Source organism: Coloeus monedula, assembly GCF_965178545.1.
Source record: "Coloeus monedula genome assembly, chromosome: 12".
In the NCBI taxonomy this organism is placed as follows: Eukaryota; Metazoa; Chordata; class Aves; order Passeriformes; family Corvidae; genus Coloeus; species Coloeus monedula.
Genome location: NC_138792.1, coordinates 999,724 through 1,024,748, shown reverse-complemented (window position 1 = coordinate 1,024,748; position 25,025 = coordinate 999,724). Strand labels below are relative to the sequence as shown.

Below are 25,025 nucleotides of genomic sequence, written 5' to 3'. Positions count from 1 at the left end.
GAGCTGGGAAGGAGCACAGCCGAGGAGATGGGATGGAGCCTCTCCCTCCCCCGGGCAGGCAACAAACACAAGACAAAGAAAGCAGCAAGGCCAAGATTTGCCCATAAAAAATGTTTATTCCTTAAAAATACAGCATTCATCTGCAGGGACACAACTATTCAGAACATTTTTTAACAGTTTTTTATCTGCTCCCAGTGTGGCAAGTGCTCAGTGTTGGGAGCAGGGAGAGCAAACAGCCCACGGGAACAGCTCATCCCGAGGGAAGGGCTCTGTCACCCACCCCTGGGTGTCACCTCGGCAGCTCATCTGCAGGACAGATTTCTCCTGGGAGAAACCTCAGCCCCTCTGGAAAGGCCCTGGTAGGGAAATGCGTGAGAGGGGAAGCAGCAGGACCCTGGGGTGCTCCAGCCCTGACTCACTTTCACAGCACCAGCCATTGCTCCACAGGCCCTGGCTCCTCTCCCTCCTGCTGCCCCATGGAACAACCTGCCCGGTCTCTCCAACAGCCCCAGCCCCCTCAGCCCCCCGGGAGGGGGCTCTGGCTGCCCACGGTGCCCCGGCCCCATCCCAGCTCCCACCCCGCAGCCCTTGTGCCGCGGGAGCTGCCGCGCTGGGGAGCCCAGCCCCGGCCCCGCTCATCCCACGTCTCCCCTGACTCCAGGTGTGCTCCAGCCATGGCTGCTCTCAGGGCTCTGGAACCGTCCTGATTCCTGAAGTTTCTTCCCTGGTTTTCCCAAGGAGAGGTCTCACCTCACTGCCCTCTCTCCACCGGGCTGACCCCAAGGGACAGTTGGCACAGGTGCCACATTCCCACTTGGCACAGCAGGGGCGTCCCCTCTGTGACCATCCCAGCTCCCCCAGTGGGGAGAACTGGTGCCACGCCCTGCCAGTGGGAGCAGAGGGAGAGGATGGTTCATCTGGGCTGGAGGATGAAGGTGCAGGAAGAAATCCAGGTAATCTGGAGAGACCTCAGGGCCTTGGGACGAATGGATGAGGGAGCAGAAGCACAGGGAGGGCTCTCCTCTATCCTTCCACCTGCAGGGAATGGTGGGAGGAGAAACAGAGCCAGCAGGTCAATGCCTGGCTCCAGGCCTGGTGTCACCAGGGGAATTTTGGGGTTTTGGATGAGGAATTTGCTCACACAACACCAGGTGTCTGTGCCAGCTACAAGGAACACTCCAGAAATGTCCCTGTGCTCACCTGGGCACCACCTCAGCCATGGCACAGGGTGGCGAAACATCTGGCACAATGACACCAGGGCTGGGGATGTGTCACAAATTCAGGAAGTGCCTGAGAACAGGAACGTAGGAATTGGGGCTTCTCCCCCAAAAATGAGGCGGGATCGACAGCCCAAGTGAAGCACACCAACACCTGGGGCGTGGGGAATGAACAGGAGGGGCTGGAAGAGTGCAGCTGGAAAACCGAGAGAGAAAAAAGAGTGAGAGCTGCTGGGCTGGGAACAGTCAGGATGTGGGAACAGGAACACTGCAGGTGACAGCGGGCAGGGCAGGGATGTGGGGCTGCTGGGGCAGGAGGATCCCCGCAGGGCTCTGGGCAGGCTGGAGCGATGGGCTGAGCTGTGCTACCCTGCACCTCTGCACAGCTGGGGAGAGCCTGGCGTGCACTGGGAACACGAGGAACAGTGCTGGGAAGGTTCAGGAGCAGAGAGTCTGTGCTGCTTGAGCTTGGTCTCCAAAGCAACACAGGTGGAGGAAGTGGGTGGTAAAAATCACCAAAAGCCAGGCTGATGTAGCTCTGCTTCACCCACAGCCCCAGGAAATTAAACACCCTTCCCATGTGAAAGGTTCTGTACAGACTGACCCAGAGCACGAGTGGCACTGCCAGAATCCCCCTCTGCCCCACCTCAGCTTAACTGCTACCAGAGAAAACAGCACAGAAAGAACCAATGCCTTGGCTCAGAGGCTCCTGAGCCATCTAAATCTTCTGTTTAAACATACCTCGGTTTTTACTCATAGAAATATCTAAAAAGTGCCTTTTTTTGTCCCTTTTGGTGATCTAGAAACCAGAAGATGCCCCTTGGTTGTTGCTTCAGGACAGTCTATGGCTGTTCCCAGCAGAAGGAAGGCTGAGGAGGAGGAATTTGGGCACACAAGCACATACAACATTGGCAGAACACGGAGTCGACACGCTGTGCTTCAAAGGGTCAGGCAGGAGCTTTTTCCCCAAATATATTGAACAGCACTTGCCCATTAACAAATAACTGACCAAAGGAGTTGCAGAATGTTCCTTCCAGTGCTGCTGTGGACTTGGTTTCACTTTTACACCTTGTACCCCGAGGCCGTGGTGCGAGAGAATCATCAGGAACAGAGGGAGGAGCACCCCGGGTTTTCTCAGCATCCCCATCCCACTGTTTCCAGTGTTAAGTCAAAGTTCAAGTCATTTTCAACCCATCAAAGCCACAAAACTTCCACCTCTTCTCCAGGCTGGCCCCAACCCCGCTCAGCTCCTGCCGGAACGTGTTCTGCAGTCGTGTCATGAGAACTTCCACCTCCGCCGTGCAGATCTGGGGAACACAAGGAAAGCGTCACTGAAAGCGAAGATGGAAGCCCTGCTGGCTGGGGATCATTCAAACTCAAGGAGTTACATTGCTGAGGTTCACCCAGGCTTTCCCTGAACTCGTGGGGATAATGCTGGGTCACACTGGGGGGTGAGATGGCTGCAGGACCAACACTGGAGTCAGGGCAAAGGGACAGGCTGAACTTCTCCTCTGTGGAATGCAAGAGAATGGATTTAAACCTCCCAGGTATTGAAGTCACTGAACAGGGAGCACTTTTATCTTTATTTTAGTTTAATTCTCACATCCCTGATGGGGCAGGAGCTGCTCCAACAGAGCCAAGAGCTAAAACTGGGGTTGCACCACTGAGGAGAAGGAACCTGAGGTGAGGTGGGCTTGTCAGCCCAAGGTCCTGCCAAGCCACACTCAGGGCTACAGACAACTTCTGAAGGGCTCCAATCCACCTTGGATCGTAATTTTTGTGCTCTCTGCTGACCCTCTTGGCGAGAATGATAGACAGGGAACAGGGGAAAGGTATTCCCCTTCCTTCCCTGTTGGCAGCTTCAAGAAACCAGGTTGTACTTCCAAGTACTCGCCCTCCTCCCGCCTCACCTCAGGCCCAAAGATCTGCTCAGGGTTAAAAACAACATCCCAAACTAATGTGAGCTCCTGCAAGAGTCAAGGAGGAGACAGAAGAGCTCAGAAGGAACACAAAGGACAATGGGAATAGCCCTGAGCGTGAGTGAACACGAGGAGACTGATGCCATAGCACAGGTTAAAGGGTGGGCTCTGCACAGGGGTTCTCCCAGGCAGAAGCTTCCAGGAGCCCTTCTCTGCACTGTGGAGACCAGAGAGGAAGTTCCAGAAGGCAGCTGAATGCAGTGATGGCAGTTTTATAGGAGCTCCAAACCAAAATAAAGGCGACTGTTGGCCCCACAGACAAATTCCAAGCTAGAATGAGGAGATGAATTATTAACTCTGTCTTTATAAGGCTGGAGTGAGCCAGCCCAGGGAGTCGTGTTTTCTTAGGAAAGGGTAAATTAAACACTCAGCAAATCACAAACACAAGCAGCTGGAAAAGTTCCAATCCCAAGACAGGATTCCCGTGCCTGTGGGGCCTCCTGTCCCTGGGGCTCTTTAAGGAAGACAGTTGGAGAACAGGATAGGGGAGAATGAGCTGTAATTCCTTTGTACAGACAGGAGCCTTTGCACAGCGGCTCCCAATTACTCAAGGAGCACAAAAGCCATCTGTCCCACACCCCCCTGTCCCACACCCCCCTGTCCCACACCCCCCTGTCCCCACACCCACCTCGCTGTCCCCACACCCACCTTGCTGTCCAGGCGCTGCAGGTAGGAGCAGATGTACTCAATGCTGGCTCCAAAGGGGTGCACGTGGAGAAACGTTGAAATTATCCCTGGGAAAGGAACACCACAGAGGTCATTGTCGTGAGACAAAAGCCAGCTGGGAACACCGGCCCTGCGCCACTGCAGGCAGCACAAGGTCACACCCTGACCCCAGCAAAGCTCAAGGTTTTCCTCAGTTCCAGGCCTGCCACCTCCCCTGGGATAACCAAAGGAGCCAGAGGTGGGCAGGAGGAGTGCAAGGTCACCTTGAAGCAGGTTCCCCCAGCATCACCACCAAGCCCAGCAGGACTCACCAACCAAGAGAACTTCTCGCTCAGATTTCACAGGGCTGTTGCTCAATGTCTTCTCCACTGGACTTTCCTTCTCCTGGCTGCAGGCACAAACTCTGGACGTGCTGCCCTCCTGCAAAACAAACCCCCAAGGCACATTCCAGACAACCTGGCACACCAGGCACTGCCTTGGGCAGGCTCAACAGGCCATGCAGGGGTGTTTTCCTGGTTTCTGAGTCACTGCAGCCATCACTGCTGTATTCTCTATTTTCCAGAATGCTCCCAACAAAGCACAGCTGTGTCCGTGCTGCTGGGCCTGAGCCACCAAGTGAGATGAAAAGGCCATGAAGTTCACCAGATGCCACCATGCACCCTGTACCAGCCCTGCTCTCTGACATGACATCTGCTCCAGAAGGGCCTTGATTTAAACAACAAAATACAAACCAGACCATGGCCTTGCCATGACTAATTCAGCTGCAGAGGTTTGTTTTACAAATGCCCAAACTGAGACAAATGTGATTAATCAAGTGCCATGGGGCTGCACAGGGCTTAGGATCAGACTGTTCCTGACTTGAGCTTGTGGTACTGAATTAAAACAGAATTTGGCACCATTTATTATCCCTGACACAAACACAACAATGCAAAGACAGTGGCTGCACTAAAAGCAGGACTTGCTTTTATCCCCTAATTTTATGCGGAATTCCAGTGGCCTGAGAGCTGTGGACAGCTATAACTGGGAACAGCTCCAGTGACCAGTGAGATGGGCTGGAGGGAGGCCAGGGACGAAGATAGACTTGAGTGGTCCCCTGGGTTTGCTCAAATTCTTATACCAGTGCAGTTCTCAGCTGCACAGGGCTGAGGCTGTGCCTGAATGGCCTGAGCCCCCACATTTGCTTCCAGGGGAGAAAGAGGAGCTCTGCTCTGTGGAAGCTGATCCAGGGACTGGATCAGCACTGCAAACCCACAGGCTGCCTTCTCCTGGAGATCACAGAGTCATGGAATGGGTTGGGTTGGAAGGGGCCTTACAGCCCACCCTGTTCCAGCCCCCGCCACGGGCAGGGACACCTTCCACCGTCCCAGAGAAGCAGCTCTTGGACTTACATTCCCTTGGCAGTCAGCTGCATCTCCCTCCTTGTCCTCTTCATCTGCCATGCTCTGCTATATATGGGCAAGGAAAGGCAAGATTACTGATGATAATCTGTCATTTTTGTTTTGAAGCTCCTGCTCTGATGATTACGGGAATGCACAAAGCCATTTTTAGTTAGTAGAATAGCATTTATTATCTTCCTTAGCTCCTGGCACAAAAAAGTGGGACTAAAGATGGAAAATGAGATAGACCCAGTATCAGGCTGTGTGGGCCACGGGGGACAGTGCTGCCTCATGCTTCTTGTGTAATTGTGTCTGTGCTATAGAGGAAAGGACCAGGCAAGTGTAGATTCATGCCCTGATCCACAATCAAATCAGAGTGGATCACACCCGAGAAGCAGCACTATGGATTTCTGCTTGGAATTCTGTGTGGATTTCTGCTTGGAATAAACCCAGCGAGCACAGAAGTGTTAGAACACCCAGAAAAACTTCCCGTTCCAAAGGAGGGCATATCAAAACATGCTCCTAAACCACAACTGTAAATACCAGAGTCTGATAATTGACACCTTTTTTCTTATCTTTTAAAGGCTCAGGTTGCATAAAACCCCATTCCAGCTGTGATGCCACTGTACACTGTTCAGTGACAGTTATATTTTATTTATACAGTTGCTGAGATTGTCTCACAGGTACATGAAGCATCAGCAGGTCCACTACTGACAGACATCCTGCAATTTGACAGGTAACTTCTCCTCACTTTCCAAGGACAACTGCTCCAAACCAGGGCTGGGCATTCTCACCAAGAGTGCAGCAGGACAGAAGTCCTTCACCACACTCCTGAGCAACCAGAAAATCCAAGCACTGCACAAGGAAGACCTGGATGGCACATACCTGCTCCTTCAGGTTTTCTAGTAATGTTTCTATTTTCAGTTTGTCTTCTTTCACTTTTTCCAACTCAGCTTCTCTCTTTTTGTACTCCTCTTGGACTTTCAAAAGATGCTAGAAGAGACAAGATAAACTCTTAATCTGCCTGCCACCTTCTTAACCTGCCTTCCACCAACTATTGTTCAAAGACTATACAATTTAGAAGGGCTTTTCCATGAAGACCAGACCGGTCATATCCATCATTACAAGACGAAGCATAAAACAAGAAGGATCTACCTCAAATCCCAACTTTGCCTACCAGCATACAAAAAAGCACGGTTGTGTAAACATGGGGCAGTAATTCCATCCCCAATGACGGATTTCCCACTTCCTTACTCAGCTGGTTATGGACAGACTGGGCACTTTGGAAGTCACGGTGAAGAGCACACGAGCAATCCATTAACTATGGATTGCCTCCACGGGATTTATCAGCTCACACACAATCCCTGGTTTCAATATTTGCTTTGGGGTTTTTTTTAGCAACACTGGAAACGACAGAGTTGCTCCCCCTTGGCAGTTTGGATCCTGCTTAAATCCAGAGTGTTTTTCCAAACGTTTCAGCCGCCCATCCCAGCCCCTTCCCCTGCAGCGTGGCCCCAGCTATGGAAAATTCCAGGCCCACCTTCTGCATGCCCTGCAGAGCCTGCTGGAGGAGCTTCATCTGCTGCTCCTTGGTGGTGTCCTCGTCCCTGGTGGCCTTGCCCTGCTCCTGCTTGAGCAGCTCCACCTCGTTGCGGTAGGCGTCCAGCTGCCAGCGCAGGCTGTCGTTCTCCTCCTTCAGCGCCTCCACCTGAGACACCAGCGCTGGGGACAGCACCAGGGTCAAACAGCTGGGAGCAAGAAGCCCCTGGGAGCTCTCCCCACCCTGCACAGGGGCTCAGCAGCTCCCAGTTACAAATCCTGAGCACCCAAAGGAATGGCTTCTGCTGTTTGGGATATCACAGGGCTGGAGCCCCTCTGCTCTGCAGCCAGGCTGGGAGAGCTGGGGGTGCTCACCTGGAGAAGAGAAGGCTCTGGGGGAGACCTCAAAGCTCCTTCCAGGGCCTAAAAGGGCTCAAGACAGCTGGAGAAGGACTTTGGACAAAGGATGGAGTGACAGGACAAGGGGAATGGCTTCCCACTGCCAGAGGGGCAGGGATGGATGGCATATTGAGAAGGAATTGTTCCCTAGGAGGGTGGGCAGGCCCTGGCACAGGGTGCCCAGAGCAACTGTGGCTGCCCCTGGATCCCTGGCAGTGTCCAAGGCCAGGCTGGACACTGGGGCTTGGAGCAGCCTGGGACAGTGGGAGGTGTCCCTGCCCATGGCAGGGGTGGCACTGAATCAGCTTTAAGGTCCCTTCCAGCCCATTCCATGATTCCAGCATCTCTTTAGTAAACAAGCTCCTCTGGACAAAGAGGCCCTCTCAGTGTCAATGCAATGTTTAGGCTGGAAGAGGTAAAAAAAAGGAGGGGAAGAGCATCCCGAGGCAGACTCAGGAGTGCACTGGAACGGGACAGCTCTAGGGTAAACCTCTGCCCCTGGACACCACCTGCACAGGGCAGGGAGCTTCCAGCTCCTCCACATCCAGCTCCAGGAATCCCAACCCTCTCCCAGGAACAGCAGCTCAGACACTGCTTTCGGTTCCCCTGAGTGTGGCAGGGAGCAGTGACAGACCCTGGCTGCAGACCCAGGCACCGAGAGGAAACAGCTCCAGAACTGCACTGGTTCTGCTCTGCCCGTGGCCACTTTGGGGCACAAAACACTGAGAATGGGACTCCTGAAAGAAACCACTGAAGAGAAGCACGTTATGAGCTGCAAAAAGGGATTTTACCTGACTCTTCTGTTTCTTTCATCTCTGATGGATCTTCTATTTCTTCGTCAGACATCTCCATCTCCTCCTCCCTCCGAATGCCCATCAGCTCATCATTGTGGATGTTACGGATTTCCTGGGGTTCAGAAAGCAGAGGGGGTTTCAATACACATTTCGAGGAACAGGTTGGCTGAACTGGATGAAAAGTTGCTGAAATCTAGGTCTGCAAAACACAACTCCAGGATACGATTCAAAAACTGGCACAGATTATTAGATCAAGGGCAATATCCAGCACACTCTGCCAGTGCTGCTGGGATTACTGACTCTTCCATGTCCCTTCTGCTCTTGTGATGAGGCAGGTCAGCCTTGCTGTGTGAGGAACTGGAGTCAGCCCTAATTCTCTGGAGCCAAAAGTCCCAACCTGAGCTGGGACAGAGCAAAGCAAGCTACAGCTTCACCCCTGCATGTACAGGGACCTCCTCAAGGTGACCCCAAAAGGCTGAGAGACCCGTTAGCCAGCATCTGGTATCTACAATGAGCTGAGAGACATTTTAAATTACACCTGAAAATGCATCATCTACTCACAACGTTTTTATAAATATATCTGCCAACACCTGTACCAAGAAGCTGCATCTTGTGGCTTCCACCTTCCCTTAAGAGCAGTCCCTAAGCTGGGGGAGAGCAGCAGACTGAGCCCTGGCAGCTGAAGTGCTCCTGAAAGAGGCCTCACCAGTGGTCTCACAGCCTCCTCCCACTGGGAGAACTTACCTTGGAACAAAAGACAGCTCCAGCTGGAGAGAGAGCTCCCACCCCAGCCACAGCCAGCAATCAGAAGGCAGGGAAGGACAGGAGCACTGAGCTCAGAGTGAATCTGAATCAGATTGCACAGGTGCAAAAGGAACCTTGGCTCCTCTTTTAGCTGCTACCAAGGTTTGACTCAGTGGGCTCTGGCAAGTCCCACAAGTGCAGTCTCATGGGGGGATCACAGCTGGGAACTTCCCAGGACAGCATGGACATTTAGTGTTCCAGCATGGTGCAGGATCAACCACCTGCTTGGTACCAGCAGGGCCCTGGCTGGGCATGATCCAGAGCCTTCTCAGGCTGCAGCTGTACAGCAAGGTGGCCTGGACACCCCAATCCACGAGGATCACAGGCCTGGACACCTCCAGCCCACAGGGATCCCAAGCCTGCACATCTCTGGCCTGCAGTGACCATGGATCACCAGCCTCTCAGCTTTGCCCAAATTCACTCTGGTTGTTAAATAATCTTAAAGGTGAAAGGCAGCTCCTGGCTTTGCTGGGATAGACTTCCTTTCCAAGTTTGTTGTAAGGAACTCAATATCCCAGACAAACCCAGAACCACAGGACGATTTGCACCAGAGGTAAGGAATGACAGCCAAAGGGACCAGGACAGGGTGGAGGAGTGGGATTAAACCTCATGAGACTCAACAAGGCCAAGTGCAAGGTCCTGCAGGCCCAAGGTGACAGCTGGCAGCACGGATTTCACCACAGCCCCCAGGACAAACATCTCCCCACCCATCACTTTCCAGTGGACACCCTTTCTTTACCTCAGCTTCCTTATTTCTGACATTCTGCCTGACTCCTTTATCTGATTTGATCAAATCTTATTGGACTAAGAACTATTCTTCCTCCTGCAGGAAGAGCAGTGAGAGTGACAAGCCTTCTTCCATCAGCTCCTTCCTGATCACCATCTTTAAACCACACATTTCATCATGTCACTTCATGGGATAAATACACAAACATGAGAACATCCGCCCTCAAGCTTTCCAGGCTGTTCATCTGCAATCATTTCCACCTCTCAAGGTGGAAATATCACACAAAAACGTGATAAAACAGATTCTGATGACACTTAGGGTTTGTTGTTGCTTTTTTAAACATCTCTCTAGAAATCCTTCTTGCTTTAATATTAAAACCAGCAGAAAAATCCACGTTTATTATCATTATTATGACTGTTACTGTGCACAACTTCAATCAGCAGACGGGTCTCGATGTATTGCTACTGGTGACACAAATACCAAGAGAAAATTTATTACCTGTACCACAAGAGCCTCCTGAGTGATCCCCACCTCACACTGTGAAGGAAGGTGTTGTTATCCACGCGAGCATCGTGCAAACTGAACATCAACATCCTGACAAGCAAGAGACCGTGCTGGAGGATCTAACACAAGAAAAGATTACCAACCTCTGCTTGTTTGCACCACACGCTGATGTTCTTACGCTGAGCTTTCGTGAAATGGTCCCAAGCCTTTTGTTTGGAGGCAGAATGGTACACGGCCACTATCTGCTCGACTGGAGTAGCAAATCAGCAGCAAATCGGGCCCGAATAGCATCCAGAGAGGGCGAACAAGAGGAGTAAAGGAGTAAAAAAGTGGAATCAGGCAGGTGGTTTGGCTCCCCTTTTCTCATAACACTGCACTGCGCTGACGCTACGCTCAGGGAAGGGGCTCAGTGTCTGGAAAGAGCCCTGTGGGCTTCACCAGGCCAGTGCCAAACGCTCACGGAGCAACGACCAACTGGGGAACGGGCTCTGCTCTCAGCTGGGAAAAAGGCAGGACACGTGGAGAAAAAGGCAGCACAGGTGCTGAAAAATAGCCAAATATGCTGTGTGAGGCTGGCTGGGAGTGTAAGTTCAGAGGGGCAGGACTCACCTCTGAAAGGGGGTGATGAGCTACAACCACGAGTTCTGGCCCTTGGACAGTGCCACAGCCTGTGTGAGCTACAGGAAAAGCACCAGGATCAAAGCAAAGGCACCAGCCATCACCTTTTCTTGGTCCTGGGATTTATGCCTTCTGCTTGTCTAGAAAATTCACAGGATTTGGAATACACAAAGTGTTTCTCCTTGGCTGAGAGCTCACCCACAGCACAAAGCACATCCACTTGACTTTTTTCTATGCTTGTGATGCAGCACCCATAATTCTCACAAAACAAACACATCTCCCTGCTCCTTAGAGTAACCTAAGAGTGGCTGAGATATCCATCTTGGTTTCAGAGAGTGGAGTTACACACTAGTCTCTATTACTACTTACTCTGCAGTGCTCACTGTATGTCCCTCTGGACCGTGTGCCCGTAGTTTTTACCATTAACAGAATTTAAAGAAAAAAAATAATTTAAAAAATCAACTAACAGCTAAAATCATTAGATACAAAACCAAAAGTTAAGAATGTTCACAAGCTAGGCAAGGGGCTCAAGGAGAATTAGTACAACTGTGGAGAAGGTACCCGGAAAGAAGTAAAAATATTCAGATTTATTAAAGCAAGGATGTGTAAGAGGCAAGGAATGGTCTGAGGAACTGTTACAAATCACATCCTGGAATTAATACAGTCCATGCCTCTTCCTTGATTTCCTGGTTTTTAAAGTACTGGGATTTGAAAGACCCAGGTTCTGCAGCAGGGTGTCAGAAGCACTCTGCTGCGTCCTACCTTTGGCGAACAAATCCTGCACACTTGGCTGAGGCACCAGATTCCCAGGAACTTACCTTGTCTGTGCACAGGAGGGGTTGAAAAGATGACAGAACTAATAACAGACGATAATTAAGAGGAAACAAATTCAGAATTCATTCTCTCCTCCCCCCAGATGTGGACTCTTACTCCAGTAAAAAGTCCCACAAGGAATTTTTGCCAGGTTAGTGCCACATGATTCCAAATCAGCCATAGCTGCACAGAAGCGATTGCCACTTCTTTTCCCAGAGCCCTTTTAGCGGGGCCTCTCCAGACTCTGGAAATTAAAGAGTCTTCCCTACAGCAGACAACCAACATCCAGCGTGGAGACACCACTCACACTGCACCAGGATCCCTGAGAGAGCCAGTTTGAACTTCTCTTTAGCTTCTTCCATCTCCTTCTCGTGAGCCGCCTTCTCGTTGACGAGCCTGCGGATGTGGCTGTTGGCCGACTGGATCATGGAGTAGAAGTTGTTGGCAGTTCTCCTGTTCACTTCCCCACGTTCTATCCAGGTCAGCAAGGTCTGGATGGCTTCCGAGAACTTGGTGTCATCTGCAGCAAGAAAGGACAGCTTTACACCACAGCTCTGGGGTGGCCTGGGCAGCTTTCAGGTCCTTTTCCTGGAGCTGAACTGCTCCTTCAAAGGTCAGCATCCTTCAGGTGACTGATCATGACTCCTGGAAGCAGGGAAGGATCTGAACACATGGCTGTACAAAGGAAGGCAAGTTTAGCACCAAGCTGATGGAGCAAATCACCTGCTGAGGTGCAGCAAGAGGAGGAACGAGCACTAGAAACTTACTGGAAAACTCCATGTCTACTCAGATGGGCCCTGAAAGGAAATGTCCTCCAGCTCCAAAATCATCAGGTCACACATGAATCTCAGGCTTCCAAGAAGGTCTTACACTAGTCCTTTCAACCTTAACCAAAATTATCTGGAAGAAACTTGTACTGAACAGTTTTGATTTGAACAAGTTTGCTGCACTCAACAGGTTTGTTCAGCCTTGGGAAAATAAGATTATGGGGAGACCTCATCACTAAATCCTGGGGAGGGCTATGAAGATGGAAAGGATGAGGGGGAATGGGTACTCCTGGGGACAACTTTTCACAATGGCAGCACTGTGGAAGCGCTGGGTTCCCCAAGACCAGAGGCTTTCAAGACTGGGCTGGGCAGAGTGTTGGGCCATCTGGTCTAGACCGTGCCTCTGCCAAGAAAGGTTGGGCCAGGTGAGCCTTCAGGTCCTCTCCATCCTGAGCTTCTACAGATACGATTCAAGCGCGGGGGATTTTTCTGACAAAAAGAAGGAATCTGGCGGAGAGCTGCTGCGCCCCCGGCGAACGCAGCGCTGTGCCTGCCCAGCCCCTCTCACCTTTGAGCTTCTCGGCCACCACGCTGCACTCGTGGTCGGAGTAGTGGACGACGGGGGGCGGGGAGGGCGGGCGGAAGCGCTCCTCGGCCAGGCGGCGCCGGTGCCGCTCCTCGCGCGCCAGCATGCGCTGCTTGCACTCCCACTCGTACAGGTCATCCCGCGCCTGCGCAAAGTCCACGTGCAGCCGCCCCATGTCCTTCTTGTCCGTGCTGGAGCCCAGCCGGATGCGGTAGCCTGGCGGGAATGAGGGTGCTCAGGTAGGACGGGGGCTTACCTGGGGCTCCCGTGGCAAAAGGAGGCCACGGGGTTCAGCCCCGATGGCTGATAGAGAAGAAAATCCTACCGAGCCAAGCCCATCAGCCAAATAAAACCCCATGAAGTCAAGCCCAGCCAGCAAATTAGGAGCAACTGTCCATTTTTGTAGGCACTATCTAGAGAATTAGCTGGGCACTTATCCATGTAAGATGGGGATAGACTCTGTACCTCAGCCCAATGTTTTGTATACGTTTTCAGGTGACAAAGCATCGCTGCCTTTCCTCTCAGGAGCTGCTTTCTTGTATTTAAGCAGAAATTCAACAGCAGCAGAAGGCAAACTGACACAGCATCAGAGAAATCTGCCCCAGTTCCTACTGTTCCGTCTATAAAGGCACCATCACAGTTCTGTCCCAGAAATTTAAGCTTCCCTCTGAGCCAAACACACCCACCAGACAGGTAAAGTGCCTTGTCCACCATGAACTCCTCAGCAAAGCGGATGTGGCAGAAGTTCTTCTTGCTCTTGCGGATAGCTATGACCTCCCCACACTGCTCAAACACCTCCATGATGATCTGCTCTGTCCCATTTTCTGGCAGGCCTCCAACAAACACTGTCTTGCACCCTGGGGGCCTCTCTCTCGTGGCTGGAGGGGGAAGATCTGAAGGGAGAAAGCAGAGCAGGTCAGGTTTTGGGTTGCCGGCACACATTCCTTCCACCTGCTCCTCTCTCCTGAGGGATGACCACACCTTCCTGGCTTCCTCCAAACACACACCTGGCTATGCCACACTCAGATTTATGGAGTGGATCCACAGCACTGCTGAGGTGCTGGATAAAAAAAATAAGCACATTCACCAGCGTGTTTCCAAAAGACCTTGGGAGCCTGGAGCCCTCCGAGCACTCTCCCAAGTGCAGGAGGTTCACTGAGCTGCTGTCAAAGAACACAAGCAGCACCAGGAGCTCCCAGCTTTAGCATGGGAGGTGCTATAAAATCACAGCTTAAAAGAGTGCCCTAATGTAAATAACACATACAAAACTTGCTCAGGGGATCCTCTGTGCTGCAACTGCACACGCTCCAGACTTGTGTGCTTGAGCTACACCTCACACCACACACGAGAATCAAACCACAAACACTTCAAATACCCAGCAACTGGAATGGCTTTTTCCCCAGTCCTTACCAATCTAGCAACTGCAAAGGCTATTTCTGGAGATGGCAAACACTCAGTGACAAGAACAGGCTTTTCCTGTTGCTCTGTCACCTTCCTGCCAGCAGTGAGTCACGGGAATGGCCCTTTTCTCACACACACCTGGGGTTTATAGAAACACCAGCATGGGAATACTCCTACAGAGACACAGCACAAGCAGACACTTACGTGGGTTAGGTGGGAAGAGAGTGCAGCTCTTGCAGTGGATGATCTCCTTCACGGCCGGCATGTCCGGAGGGATGGGAGGTGGGACGATCCCCAGGCCTGGCATCATGGGGTTGATCGGAGGGATTCCAGTCATCATCCCAAGAGCAGGATCAAAATCTAAGTGGGGGAGAGAACGAGGGAGTCAAGTGGGGGGCTAGAGTCACACAGCGACTGTGAGCCCTGACAGCAAACGGGGAACGCTCCCACGCCTGCCGGTGAAAATCAGGAACGTGACAACATCAAACTTTACATCTGCGCCCTTAAAATAATGTTTTAAAACTATTTCATTGCTCATTGCCACAGCCTAGTAACTTTTCTCTGTTAAAATAAACTACTTCCTTCTCTCCTCTGTAGAAACCGGCTCCCATCCAGTGTCAAACCCTTCCCAGAGAGGTCTGTCCACAAAAAGACACCTGTGACATAAGGAAACAGTGGAAAACCTGACCCAGTTTGGTTGTATTAAGTAGTTCAGCAGCACAGACAGCTGTGACACAGGCTTAAGGGCATCAGGAAGAATTTGTACATGGAAAAGGTTGTCAGGCACTGGAAGCAGTGGAGTCCAAGGAATGACTGGATGTGGCACTCAGTGCTCTGGGCTGTTGACAAGGTGGGGAACAGTCACAGGTTGGACTCGATGATCCTGGAGGTCTTTTCCAGCCTAAATGGTTCTGGGATTTAGGGCATCATCTCACCAACCAGGCAAGTGCAGCAACTCCAGCAGCAAAGAACCTGCCATCTCCTCGGTATTTTGAAATACAGTCATAGCAAAAACACGGATCTGAGGCCAACCCTCTGCCATCAACCGGCGCTTTTGGAGGAACGGACAAGAAACCTTCCTGTTTCAGCTGCGAAACATGGACGTAGGAGCACATGGGAATTGTATCCTTATCCATGGGAGAGATTTGATTTTTACTTCATAGAAGAATGTGAGCAGGAGAAGGACATGGAAACACCATCTCCACAGCAAAGCCAAATGTGAACCAAGGCCTCGGGGACAGAAGAGAACTTTCTCTATTACTGCTGAGAGAGTTGGGGCTGTTCAAACTGGAGAAGAGAAGGTTGTGTGGAGACCTCACCACACCTCCCAGCATCTGAAGGCACTACAGGGAAACCGGAGAAGGACTCTGCATCAGGACCTGGAGTGACAGGACAAGGGAGAATGGCTTCCACTGCCAGAAGGGAAATTTAAGTGGGATATATGGAAGGAATTGTTCCCTGGGAGGGTGGGCAGGCCCTGGCACAGGGTGCCCAGAGAAGCTGTGGCTGCCCCTGGATCTCTGGCAGTGTCCAAGGCCAGGCTGGACAGGGCTTGGAGCACCCTGGGTTCATGGAAGGTGTCCCTGCCCGTGGCAGGGGGTGAATAAGATGAGCTTTAAGGTCCCTCCCAGCCCAAACCATTCCATGATTCCAAGAGCACAGACTGGAGGCAAAACTTAGGGCAAGTTAAGTGGTTGTGTTAAATACAGGATTGGCTGCACAGCAACCCACCTGCTGTGTGCCACAAGAGCAGAAATGGGATGGCAGAGTGCTGCCAGCACAGACTTCCCTCCCCAGGTGAGCAGGCTGGTCTTGAGGCAGGGGAGAGCATCCTTCTAAGTGCAGCAAAGCACTGGAACAGTCAGTTCCACTCAGGACTTTGATGTCCAGCATCCTGCACTGCTGGGCAATCAGGCACAGCTCAGCTCTGTTCCTGCAGGAGCTCTTTCACCCAGTACAAGGTGACTCACCCATGCACATGTATTTCAGACTATAAGGTAGTCATTTCTGGAGCAGAATCTTCCATTAATTTCTGCTATATCCATTTTGCTGCCCTGTTGCTTTCCTCTTCACCTTCCTCCCATCCTTCCTTATAAGCCATTCCAGTTTAGCTCAGAGTAACTCGTTCCTGGATATCATTGGCTTCCTGTCCTGTGTGGCACCCTCCTCCTCCTGCTCTGCTGCAGGGTATCTAGAGGCACCCCACAATGACTATTATTTGCATTAAAACACGTGTATCCTCACTTCCTCTCAATTCAGGTCTCTAAATAAATCACGTGCAGAATGAATGCATTTCAAACACAGCTCAGTTTGTACGTGGGGGTGTTTGCCCAAGAGCACCGAAACAGGCTATTCCCAAAGAGCTGTGGCAGGCTCAGCTCACCAGGCAGGAGGGGCTGTCCTGTCATGCCCATGGGAGCCATGCCCAGGTTGTTCATGGCGGTGGCCCAGGCGGTCGGGTCGGACATTGGCAATCCCATCGGAATGGAGTCCAGGCTCAGATTTCTGCCACCATCTGTTGAGAGAAACATAAAAGTGATTAAGGGCTTAGAGCAGATCTCAGCTCTGCCCAGTGAGGCTCTGCAGTGTCAGCACCCAAAACCAGAGCTCAACCCACTCTCAGGGAAGAGCCAGATTCTGTCCAGCTATGAAAATACATCTATTGGGACAGGTATAGAGAATCACAGAAGGGTTTGTGTTTGAAGGCACATGAAAAACCATCCCATCCCACCCTCAGCCATGGGCAGGGACACCTTCCACTATCCCAGGCTGCTCCAAGCCCCGTCCAACCTGGCCTTGGACATTGCCAGGGATGGAGCAGTCACAGCTTCTCTGGGCACCCTGTGCCAGGGCCTCCCCACCCTCCCAGGGAACAATTCCTTCCCAATATCCCATCTAACCCTGCCCTCTGGCACTGGGAAGCCATTCCCCCCTGTTCTATCACTGTGTACTCCTCGGGGAGATCCCACAATCGGAGCCTGGCTCCAGGCACAGCAGTGGGGCTGCAGCAGCACCAGAGCTGCCCTGCCCAGCCTGCACAGCCACACCCCAGCACAGCAGCTGCACTCAGGCTGGATTCAGGGATCCCCTGTCTACTGCCAGCAATGGAGCTGGCACTTGGCTCACCTGGGGGAATGCTGCTCCTCTTCCTCGGGTCACTTCCATCCTCAGCCGGGCTGTCCGACCCCCGCGGGCCAGCAGCGCTGCCCAGCCCCAGGGACTCGGTGCTGGCACGATCAAAGGGCAGGTGGTTTAAACCTAAGGGAGAAGAGCACACTTAGAGGCTTTACTTAAACTGGTTTGTGATGCTTCTGGATCACAGTAGTGAGAGAAATGCCCAATTGTGGGCACAAGCAGCACTCCAGGCCCTGAAGGAATCCTGACTGCTGCTTACAGGCCCCAGCTCCACCTGATCTGAATGTTACACAATAAAATATTACTCACCAGCATCAATTCCACCACCCACACAAATCAAACTGCCTGACAGTGTAAGCCAGGGGTGCATCTTCCGCGGGTTGAGCAGCATTTCAAGCCTGGAAACTCAAAGGACTGGATTTTTCCCTGTTTCTTCAGTCCAGGAATACACTGTTAATAATTACTTATGTTTCACCAGTGGAGAATTTACCTGGAGTGATTTACTACCAAAAAACAAGGCACAACTGAGAATCATCTTCAAAACGAGAAGATGCTGCTGGAATTTTTGTTCCAAGAGCCTGCCAGACAGCTGCTTCTGGTCATGGCTGTGGAAGGGGCTCTGGGATGCACATCCCAAAAAGGGGAGCTCCAGACCCCCACTGGCTGCACCCTCCTGTCAGGGAGCTGTGGAGAGTAAGAAGGTCCCTCATGAGCCTCCTTTTCTCCAGGCTGAAGAGATGGGTCCAGCGCCCTGAACTGACTGACCATCGAGTTCCTCACTCCGCCTTGCCACAACCAGCATTTGCAGGGATGCAAGTCCAAAGGAGCATTAAAATATCGAGTTTGATTTACCTCTGTCTCAGCAAATCACTCTGAACAGCCAATACAGGAAAAAAAAAGAAAAAAAACCAAACAAATCTTTTTTGTGGACCCATATAAAGTGATACAGATAACCACATTTCTAAGATATTCTGTGTTCCCAGGGGAATCAGCAGAACTCCCAGAGCAGCAACAATGATAATTATCCCATCCCAAGGCACTGATGGGCCGAGGCATTTGTACCAAACCTTCCCCCAGACTCTCTGCAGCATTGTGGTTTCTGTTCCAGAGGATTCCACTTCCAAGAACTTAACAAACGTGGCTGCTGGGTCTGGCTGTAAATAGCCAAGGGGATACAGGGAGCCTGGAGGGCTCCTCTCTGAGCCACTGAAAGGTGAGAACGCAAGAAGCAGCCAAAAAAACAAGGACTATTCAGCTGGCAACAACAATAGTCACGCCCGGCTATGCAGGATGCCTACAATGCTGTGTCTTAAATATTCCAAAGTCAAAATATCATGGAGGTCATGAGGGCTCAGGAAAACAAATCTGAATGCAGTAGGTTAAAAATAGAGAGGTTGTGCACGGGGAAGACAGCAGGAGAAAGGAAAAGGAGCAGTTCTAAGCTTACATTGATATCACCCGTGTGACAGAAAAGGCAAAATTGAACTCAAACAAACGTTTTCCGATCCTTGGGAACAGGGAAGGATGGAGAGAAGCAGCAGTACAGCCGGACACTGGTGTTGCCAGGATGGACAGACACACTGCTCTGGCTGAAGACAACGCTGTGGAGACACCTGGCACTGACCAGCACCTCAATGCCAGTGGACACTGCTCCAGCCACTGCTTTCCAGCCCACTGGGGAACACAAGCAGCCACTCACTCCAGGCACTTCCAGCCCCAGGTTGAGCTGGGATGCTCAAATGTCCCCAGGGCCAGCTGACAGTCAGAAACAAATCACCTGGAAGGCTCTGGGTGGAGGCACCCGTGTGACCTGGAGCATGAGCCTTGTCCTCAGGGCTCCCCAAAACAGGACCAGCTACCATCCACCAGAACCTAACAACAAACATGGGGGAGCAAAACTCCTTGGGAAAGCTTTGCTCTCACTTCACCAGGATGGAGAAAGAGCAAATGCCCCAGGAAAGCAAAGGGCAGTATGGAAAGTGGGCGATGGAAGCAGTAAAAGGGACCCTGCTTGCTGCTCTTGCAGCAGCAAGTTTGCTCCAAAAATTAAAACAAGCCAGAGATAAGATTCCCAACACCCTCATTATGTCAGATTTGCCACCCTACACAGGATAAATGCCGTGGACAGCAGCCAACTTTCAGACCTGCCTGCCTCTCTCCTGTCATCTCAGCAAACAGCCGGAGCTCCAGCCACACCCCACTGGATACAGAGAATGGGCTCAGAAGAAAGCTGAGGCTGCAAAAAATCCTCTCTCCTGGGCACAGAGCAGGATAAAAGCTGACAGGCTCAGCCAGTACAGCCAGGAGGCACAAACAGGAGCATCTCTCTGTCTTTTGTGCCAACCACAATGAAGTGTCCTTGGCCATTCCAAGCTGCTCTGCTCAGGAGGGAAGGGACCAGCACAGGAGCAAACCACGGAGGTTTGCTCAGTATTCCTGCAGTGAGCCAGCCTGCAAAGGCCAAAATGAGATTTCTGCATTTGCTGGGAAATGCTACACAGAAAGTAAGGGGGGAAGAAGAAAATTTGGGTTTCCAGCAAGTGTCAGAACCGGTGTCAGCACTTCCAGAGCCATATGTGGCACAGGTGTCAGTGTGCCCTTCATCTCCTCATCCCTATCTCCAGGGATTTTCAGAAGAGTCAATTTTTGAGAGTGAGACATGAGGCACTGCCATAATGCAGTGACTAAACATTTAAAAATAAAAACTTGGGCTAGAAGATTCCTCAGTAGAAAAACAGATCAGGGAAAGAAGGGGGGATGCTGAAAGATGAGCAGAAGGCAACTCTGAGCAAGGCCTCTCCCTCAGCACAGCGGGTCCTTGTGGGCGGTTTATCCCTCTGGAAATAGGTGCTGAGCTGTGCCTAATGGGAAGAGTCCACACTTCCCACTGGCCTAAGAGCACTGACAGTGCAAAGTCCCCCCATTCCACTGGGGTGGGATCAATCCAGGGGCTAAATATGGCTGCAGCTTTCACAGCACAGCTTCAGAAAGGGGCTGGAGAGAGAGCAAAGATCTCAATGTTCCAGGCGTAAATCAAGGCAAGGATCCATCCTCACTGGGTCCCGTGCCAGACCCAGGACAGGACTTGGTTTTCCAACCCTGCTAACTGAGCTTGGCCATTCGCCTTAATGACCAGGAGGAAAATAAACCCCAAACAGTCCCTGAGGTGAACTGAAAAGCCTGTTCTGAAATCATTCCCATGACCAAGAGCTGGAAACACTGGAAATCACAATGAAAACACGGGATTGTGCAGCTCCTGTGGAACACTCCTGGAACCACCTAGAAACAACACAGCACCTACAGGGCTGCCACCTTGGGATGTGGGCGAAATGTTCCCTGCTGGGTTCAGGAACACTCAGTGAAGGGTGGCACGAGCTCTGCCACAAGCCTGGCACTGCTCTGGAGCCACACACTTCGACTGCAGCCTCACTCTGCCCAGGCACTGGAACAGTTTTCCTGCCATCCAACCAGTTAATAAACAGCAGGAACATAAACCTCTGCCCCAAAACTCAAATTACAACTATGAACAGGTACTCTGACACTGTCACACACCTAAAAGCCTTTCAATGATACACTCAAAAAGGCTGTGCAGGCTGGTGCTTGTATGGTTGTATTTTGGGGTGTCCTGGAACCCCCTCAACTACTCTGGGTCACACTCTGGGGTGCCCCAGGTCCCTCTGAGCCCCTCAGGTGATATTTTGGGGTCCCCTGGGCTCCTCTGAACACATATGAGACTTCTCTTTCCCAGCATCGGGGAAACTCCAGAAATGGGCTAACACAGGCTTTACTATAAATATGGATTTACCTTTTGCCAACATTGGTAAATATAGGAAATAAGCAGTGCTCAGTCTGAGCAGGGTGCCTGTGTTTGTGGGAATAAACTGGATTCCGGGATACACTGTGCCATTGATTACACAGTGCTGGTTTTAAGCCCTCAAGAAATGCACTTTAGAAGACACCAAAGTACATCTGCAGCAATCAATTAGAGCACAGGAGAAAAGAGACCAGCAGGGAAGGGAGAGGGACACCGAAGCTCTGAAGTTACATTTTGATCCCAATCATTTCCTTTTGAAAACTAATTCCCAGATTCAAAAACTACTGCTGGGCTCGTGCATGTTCCTCTACCACACTCCTGGCTTAATTATCACTGGTAGGGCTTCACAGTCATCAGCCTGAGCTGGGAGCTGGCCAGGCATGCTGATGAGAGCAGCACAATTCTGACAGTGACTTCTGTCAGCTCCAGATAATCCTACAGGACAGCAGGATCCGTGCAGGGAATCCCAGAACCCCCCCGCATTACCTGCGAACTGCACGAGGAACATGGCAAGATGCTCGTCGTAAGGCAGGAGTGCAGCCAGTTCTCCCACTGCTCCCAGCTTGGCTTTTGGTTTGAAAATCCAAGTGCCAGGCTGAGCCCCCACGCTCAGCTCCCAGCACAACAGGAAAGCTGGGACCTAGTGACAGCAGAACTGCCCGGGGGCAGGCAGGACTGCCCAGGCGTGAGAGCCCAAGCCAGCCTGGGGCTGGCACCCAGCAGCTCCATGTGTCACCATCCATCTCCTGTGACTGACACCCATAGGCAGATTCCAGGATGCAGGGGACGGAGGCGGATGAGCAGGTGGGGAGGCAATTAACAACCAGAGCATCTGAATTTGCCAGGGATTTCATACATCACTGCTCTAAGCACTGGCACGCAGCTCAACAAACCCTGTTTGCATGCCCGAGATTAGTGGCCTTTGCACTGAAAGATTAATTCCTGGTAATCCCTGATGGTAAGAGGCACACTGCTCGCTTTCCTTGATTCTGGAAACTTGTATTTGAAAGAAATATATTAATTTCAGGCAGCTAATTATTCTAGCAGGGCACTGTAAAACCAAGAGGCACGAAGAGCCCCTTTCTCCTTTGCGCCGAGAGCACAGCAGTCAGCAACTCCAGTCAGGGACACCAGCCTGCAGAGTTTTCACAAAAATACAGCCACAGCAGCAAAAATAGGGGGCTAACCAAGTCCTGTGTGAGTTGTGCTCTTCACTCACTGTTGTAACCCAAAACAAAGGAAAAAATTCCTTACCAGCATGTGTGTACACGCATGCGTGTCACCAGCAGCGACCCAACACAGCCCTCGGTGCTTCCCAACAGAGGAGCCTGCCCTGCTCACCACACCAAATTATTTAATATTCCACAGGATGTGTTCAGGGTGCTCACAAGGCTCTGCCAAACCACCCTCCCTCTGCACACACATCTAGGAACTCTAACGCTGGGATGTCCAGGGGGGGAGCTGCTCGTGCTTCATGGGGTGCAGAGCAGGCAGCTCATCAGCCCCATCCCTTTCTGTCCTTCCAGACCCCCTCAGCGCTCCTGGAGAACAACACCCAGCACGTGCCACCTCAGAACAATGCTCAACAGCTCCTGTTTTCAGAAATATCTTTTTGAAAAGCTTGGAGAAGAAAACTGATGGGCAAAGGGATGCAGGACTAACTACGCAGAGCTACTGAGGAAGAAAAACGGGGAAGAAGAAGAAAAAGAGGGGGGGAAAAAAGGGGAATACACAAATAAAACTCCAGGAGAGCCAGCAATCAGGATCATCAGAAAACCCCATTGCAAAATCCTGGACTGATGGGCAGGAGAGCCTTGTGGAAAGCCAGCACCAGCGTGAGGAACTGCTGGCTGAGAGTGGAGCAGCTGGACGGGATGGACCTGCTGGAACTGGAATAATGTCAGCAGAAAAGTTGGGGATTAAGGGAGAAATCTCACACCATCTTTGGAAGGTATACAGAATTCCTCAGTAGCAACACCTGATCTTTGAAATGAGTCGGTGATTGAACCTCATCCCTGATACGAGCTCCAAACACATGACCTTCAACACAGAAACCTGACCTTACCCCAGCTCCCACACAGCTTTCAACAACTCTGCTCAAGGCGCTTTTTAACTAGATCCTCAAAATTCCTCAAATAAGCCTTGAAGAAACAGAGAACCCAACCACTTGGCTTCCAGCACAGGGAAGAGGATGGCTGGAGTAAGAAGGAACTCAAGTTGGAGGGACAAACTCCTACCCCAGGTCACCTCCATGCTTTCCCACCAGCTCACAGCTCTGCTGCAACTTTCTGCAGGAAAATACAAAAAAGTACAATGGCTAATAAATGTAGCTACAGGGGAGGTAGGAATGGTGCAGACTAATGAGGAGCTTACCCAAGGATTAATGTTTGTGTAACAAACACATGCCACTAAAGAACAAAAACATCTCCACGCAGAGTGGCCTGGATGGATGTTACTGGTAACAGCACACAGCACCAAAACAGGAGGAAAATAAGAGTAAGAAGCACATAAACTAAAGAAGCTCGATATAAACGCTCAAGGAACCAAACAAACGAGTGCATGTGCATATATGAGTTACAGTCCAGGGCTGTGGGAGAGCTGCAGCCCACGGCAGCTGTGGGCACCGGCACGAGCGTCCCCAAAGCTCCCTGTGCTGCCCACGGACCATCTGCTGTGGCACCACGGATCCAGCACAGCCCAGATACACGTGTGAGCCCCGGGAGAAGGGAGAGCACAGCCAGGTGCATCCCTCCCCGGGGGAAAGCTGCTGCCACCTTCACCCCCCACCCCTTTTGCAAACCACTCACTCTTGGAGCATCAGAATAATTTCTTTATATGCAACCAATTTCTCCTTGTGCCACTTTCACAGGATCATCGGGGGTGAGAGAGACCTTCAAGATCATCCACCCCACCAGCACCACCACAATAACCCCTAAAACACATCCCCAAGTGCCTCCTGAACACTTCCAGAGGTGGTGCATCCACCACCCCCTGAGGAATTTATTCCAAGGCCTGACCACTCTGGCAGAGAAACCATTGTTACTAATGCCTAACCCGAACCCACCCTGGCGCGACCCGAGGCCAGTTCCTCGCACCTTGGGGAAACACGACACGGCACAAGATCCCGGCCCCCCGGCTGCCCCTCCTGTCAGGGACTTGTGCAGAGCCACAAGGTCCCCCCTGAGCCTCCTTTGCTCCAGCCTGAGCCCCTTTCCCAGCTCCCTCAGCTGCTCCTGCGGCTCCAGACCTTTCGCTGGACACTCTCCATCCTTTCTGACGCGATTTTCACGTTCTTTCTGAAGTGATTTTAACTACCACTGAACCCAAACAGTGGCCCAGACACTTCCCGCATGGAATAAACTTTCCCACACAGCCTGCCCACCACCCGGACGGACCGGAGCCCCGCGGGTGTCCCCGCCAGTCTTCCAAAGTCCCGACGGCTCCCACGAGGTTGTTCAGACCCTCCACAAAACTCCCCGGCTGCTTCGGCCCGGCCGGAGCCGCGGAGGAGGCCGGTCCTGCCCGGCGAGCCCCGCTGACGGCCGGGCAGCGGCCCGGAGGGCGATGGAGAGCGGGGCGGCCGCTCCGCACGCCCGGGCCCCGGCAGGGGAGCGCTCCGGGCCCAGCCGCGGCCGCCGCCCGCTCCCCGCCGCCCGCTCCGCCTCTCCCGCCGGGGCTCCGGGACAGGGCGAGGCCGGGCCGGCCCCGCTCCCCCCGATTCCCGCACTCACCGCCCGGCTCGGCTCGGCTCGGCTCGGCTCGGCCCGGCTCGGCCCGGCTCAGCTCAGCTCGGCTCGGCTCGGCTCGGCTCGGCTCGGCTCGGCCCGGCTCGGCCCGGCTCAGCTCGGCTCGGCTCGGCCCGGCCCGGCCGCTCCCGCACGCGCCG

General features: G+C 52.2%; 1 protein-coding gene across 2 annotated transcripts; it reads right to left on the bottom strand.

The window, feature by feature from the left end:
- Positions 1-96: 96 nt before the first annotated feature.
- On the bottom strand, positions 97-25,025 carry ENOX2 (ecto-NOX disulfide-thiol exchanger 2). Of its 2 annotated transcripts, none has more exons than XM_082289504.1 (15): positions 24,871-25,025; positions 17,317-17,448; positions 16,574-16,705; positions 14,395-14,550; positions 13,476-13,682; positions 12,772-13,005; positions 11,744-11,956; positions 10,149-10,255; positions 7,968-8,082; positions 6,779-6,960; positions 6,124-6,231; positions 5,251-5,307; positions 4,174-4,282; positions 3,845-3,930; positions 97-2,524 (listed from the first exon to the last, which is right to left on the bottom strand). In XM_082289504.1, exons 3-15 carry the CDS (start codon positions 16,668-16,670, stop codon positions 2,393-2,395), a joined length of 1,803 nt encoding a protein of 600 aa, XP_082145630.1. In that variant the 5' UTR covers positions 16,671-16,705; positions 17,317-17,448; positions 24,871-25,025; the 3' UTR covers positions 97-2,392. The 2 variants fall into 2 exon arrangements, with proteins under 2 accessions (XP_082145630.1, XP_082145629.1); XM_082289503.1 differs by lacking the exon at positions 24,871-25,025 and adding an exon at positions 21,626-21,768.

Bases quoted from the DNA above. Each gene is read 5' to 3' on its own strand.
- ENOX2 (XM_082289503.1), bottom strand. From the start codon at position 21,647: ATGTTCCTCGTGCAGTTCGCAG. The intron at 17,449-21,625 runs GTAATGCGGGGG...CTTCTCCCTTAG, and splicing joins GTTCCTCGTGCAGTTCGCAG to GTTTAAACCACCTGCCCTTT. The intron at 8,083-10,148 runs GTTGGTAATCTT...TCTGAACCCCAG, and splicing joins TGTGGTGCAAACAAGCAGAG to GAAATCCGTAACATCCACAA.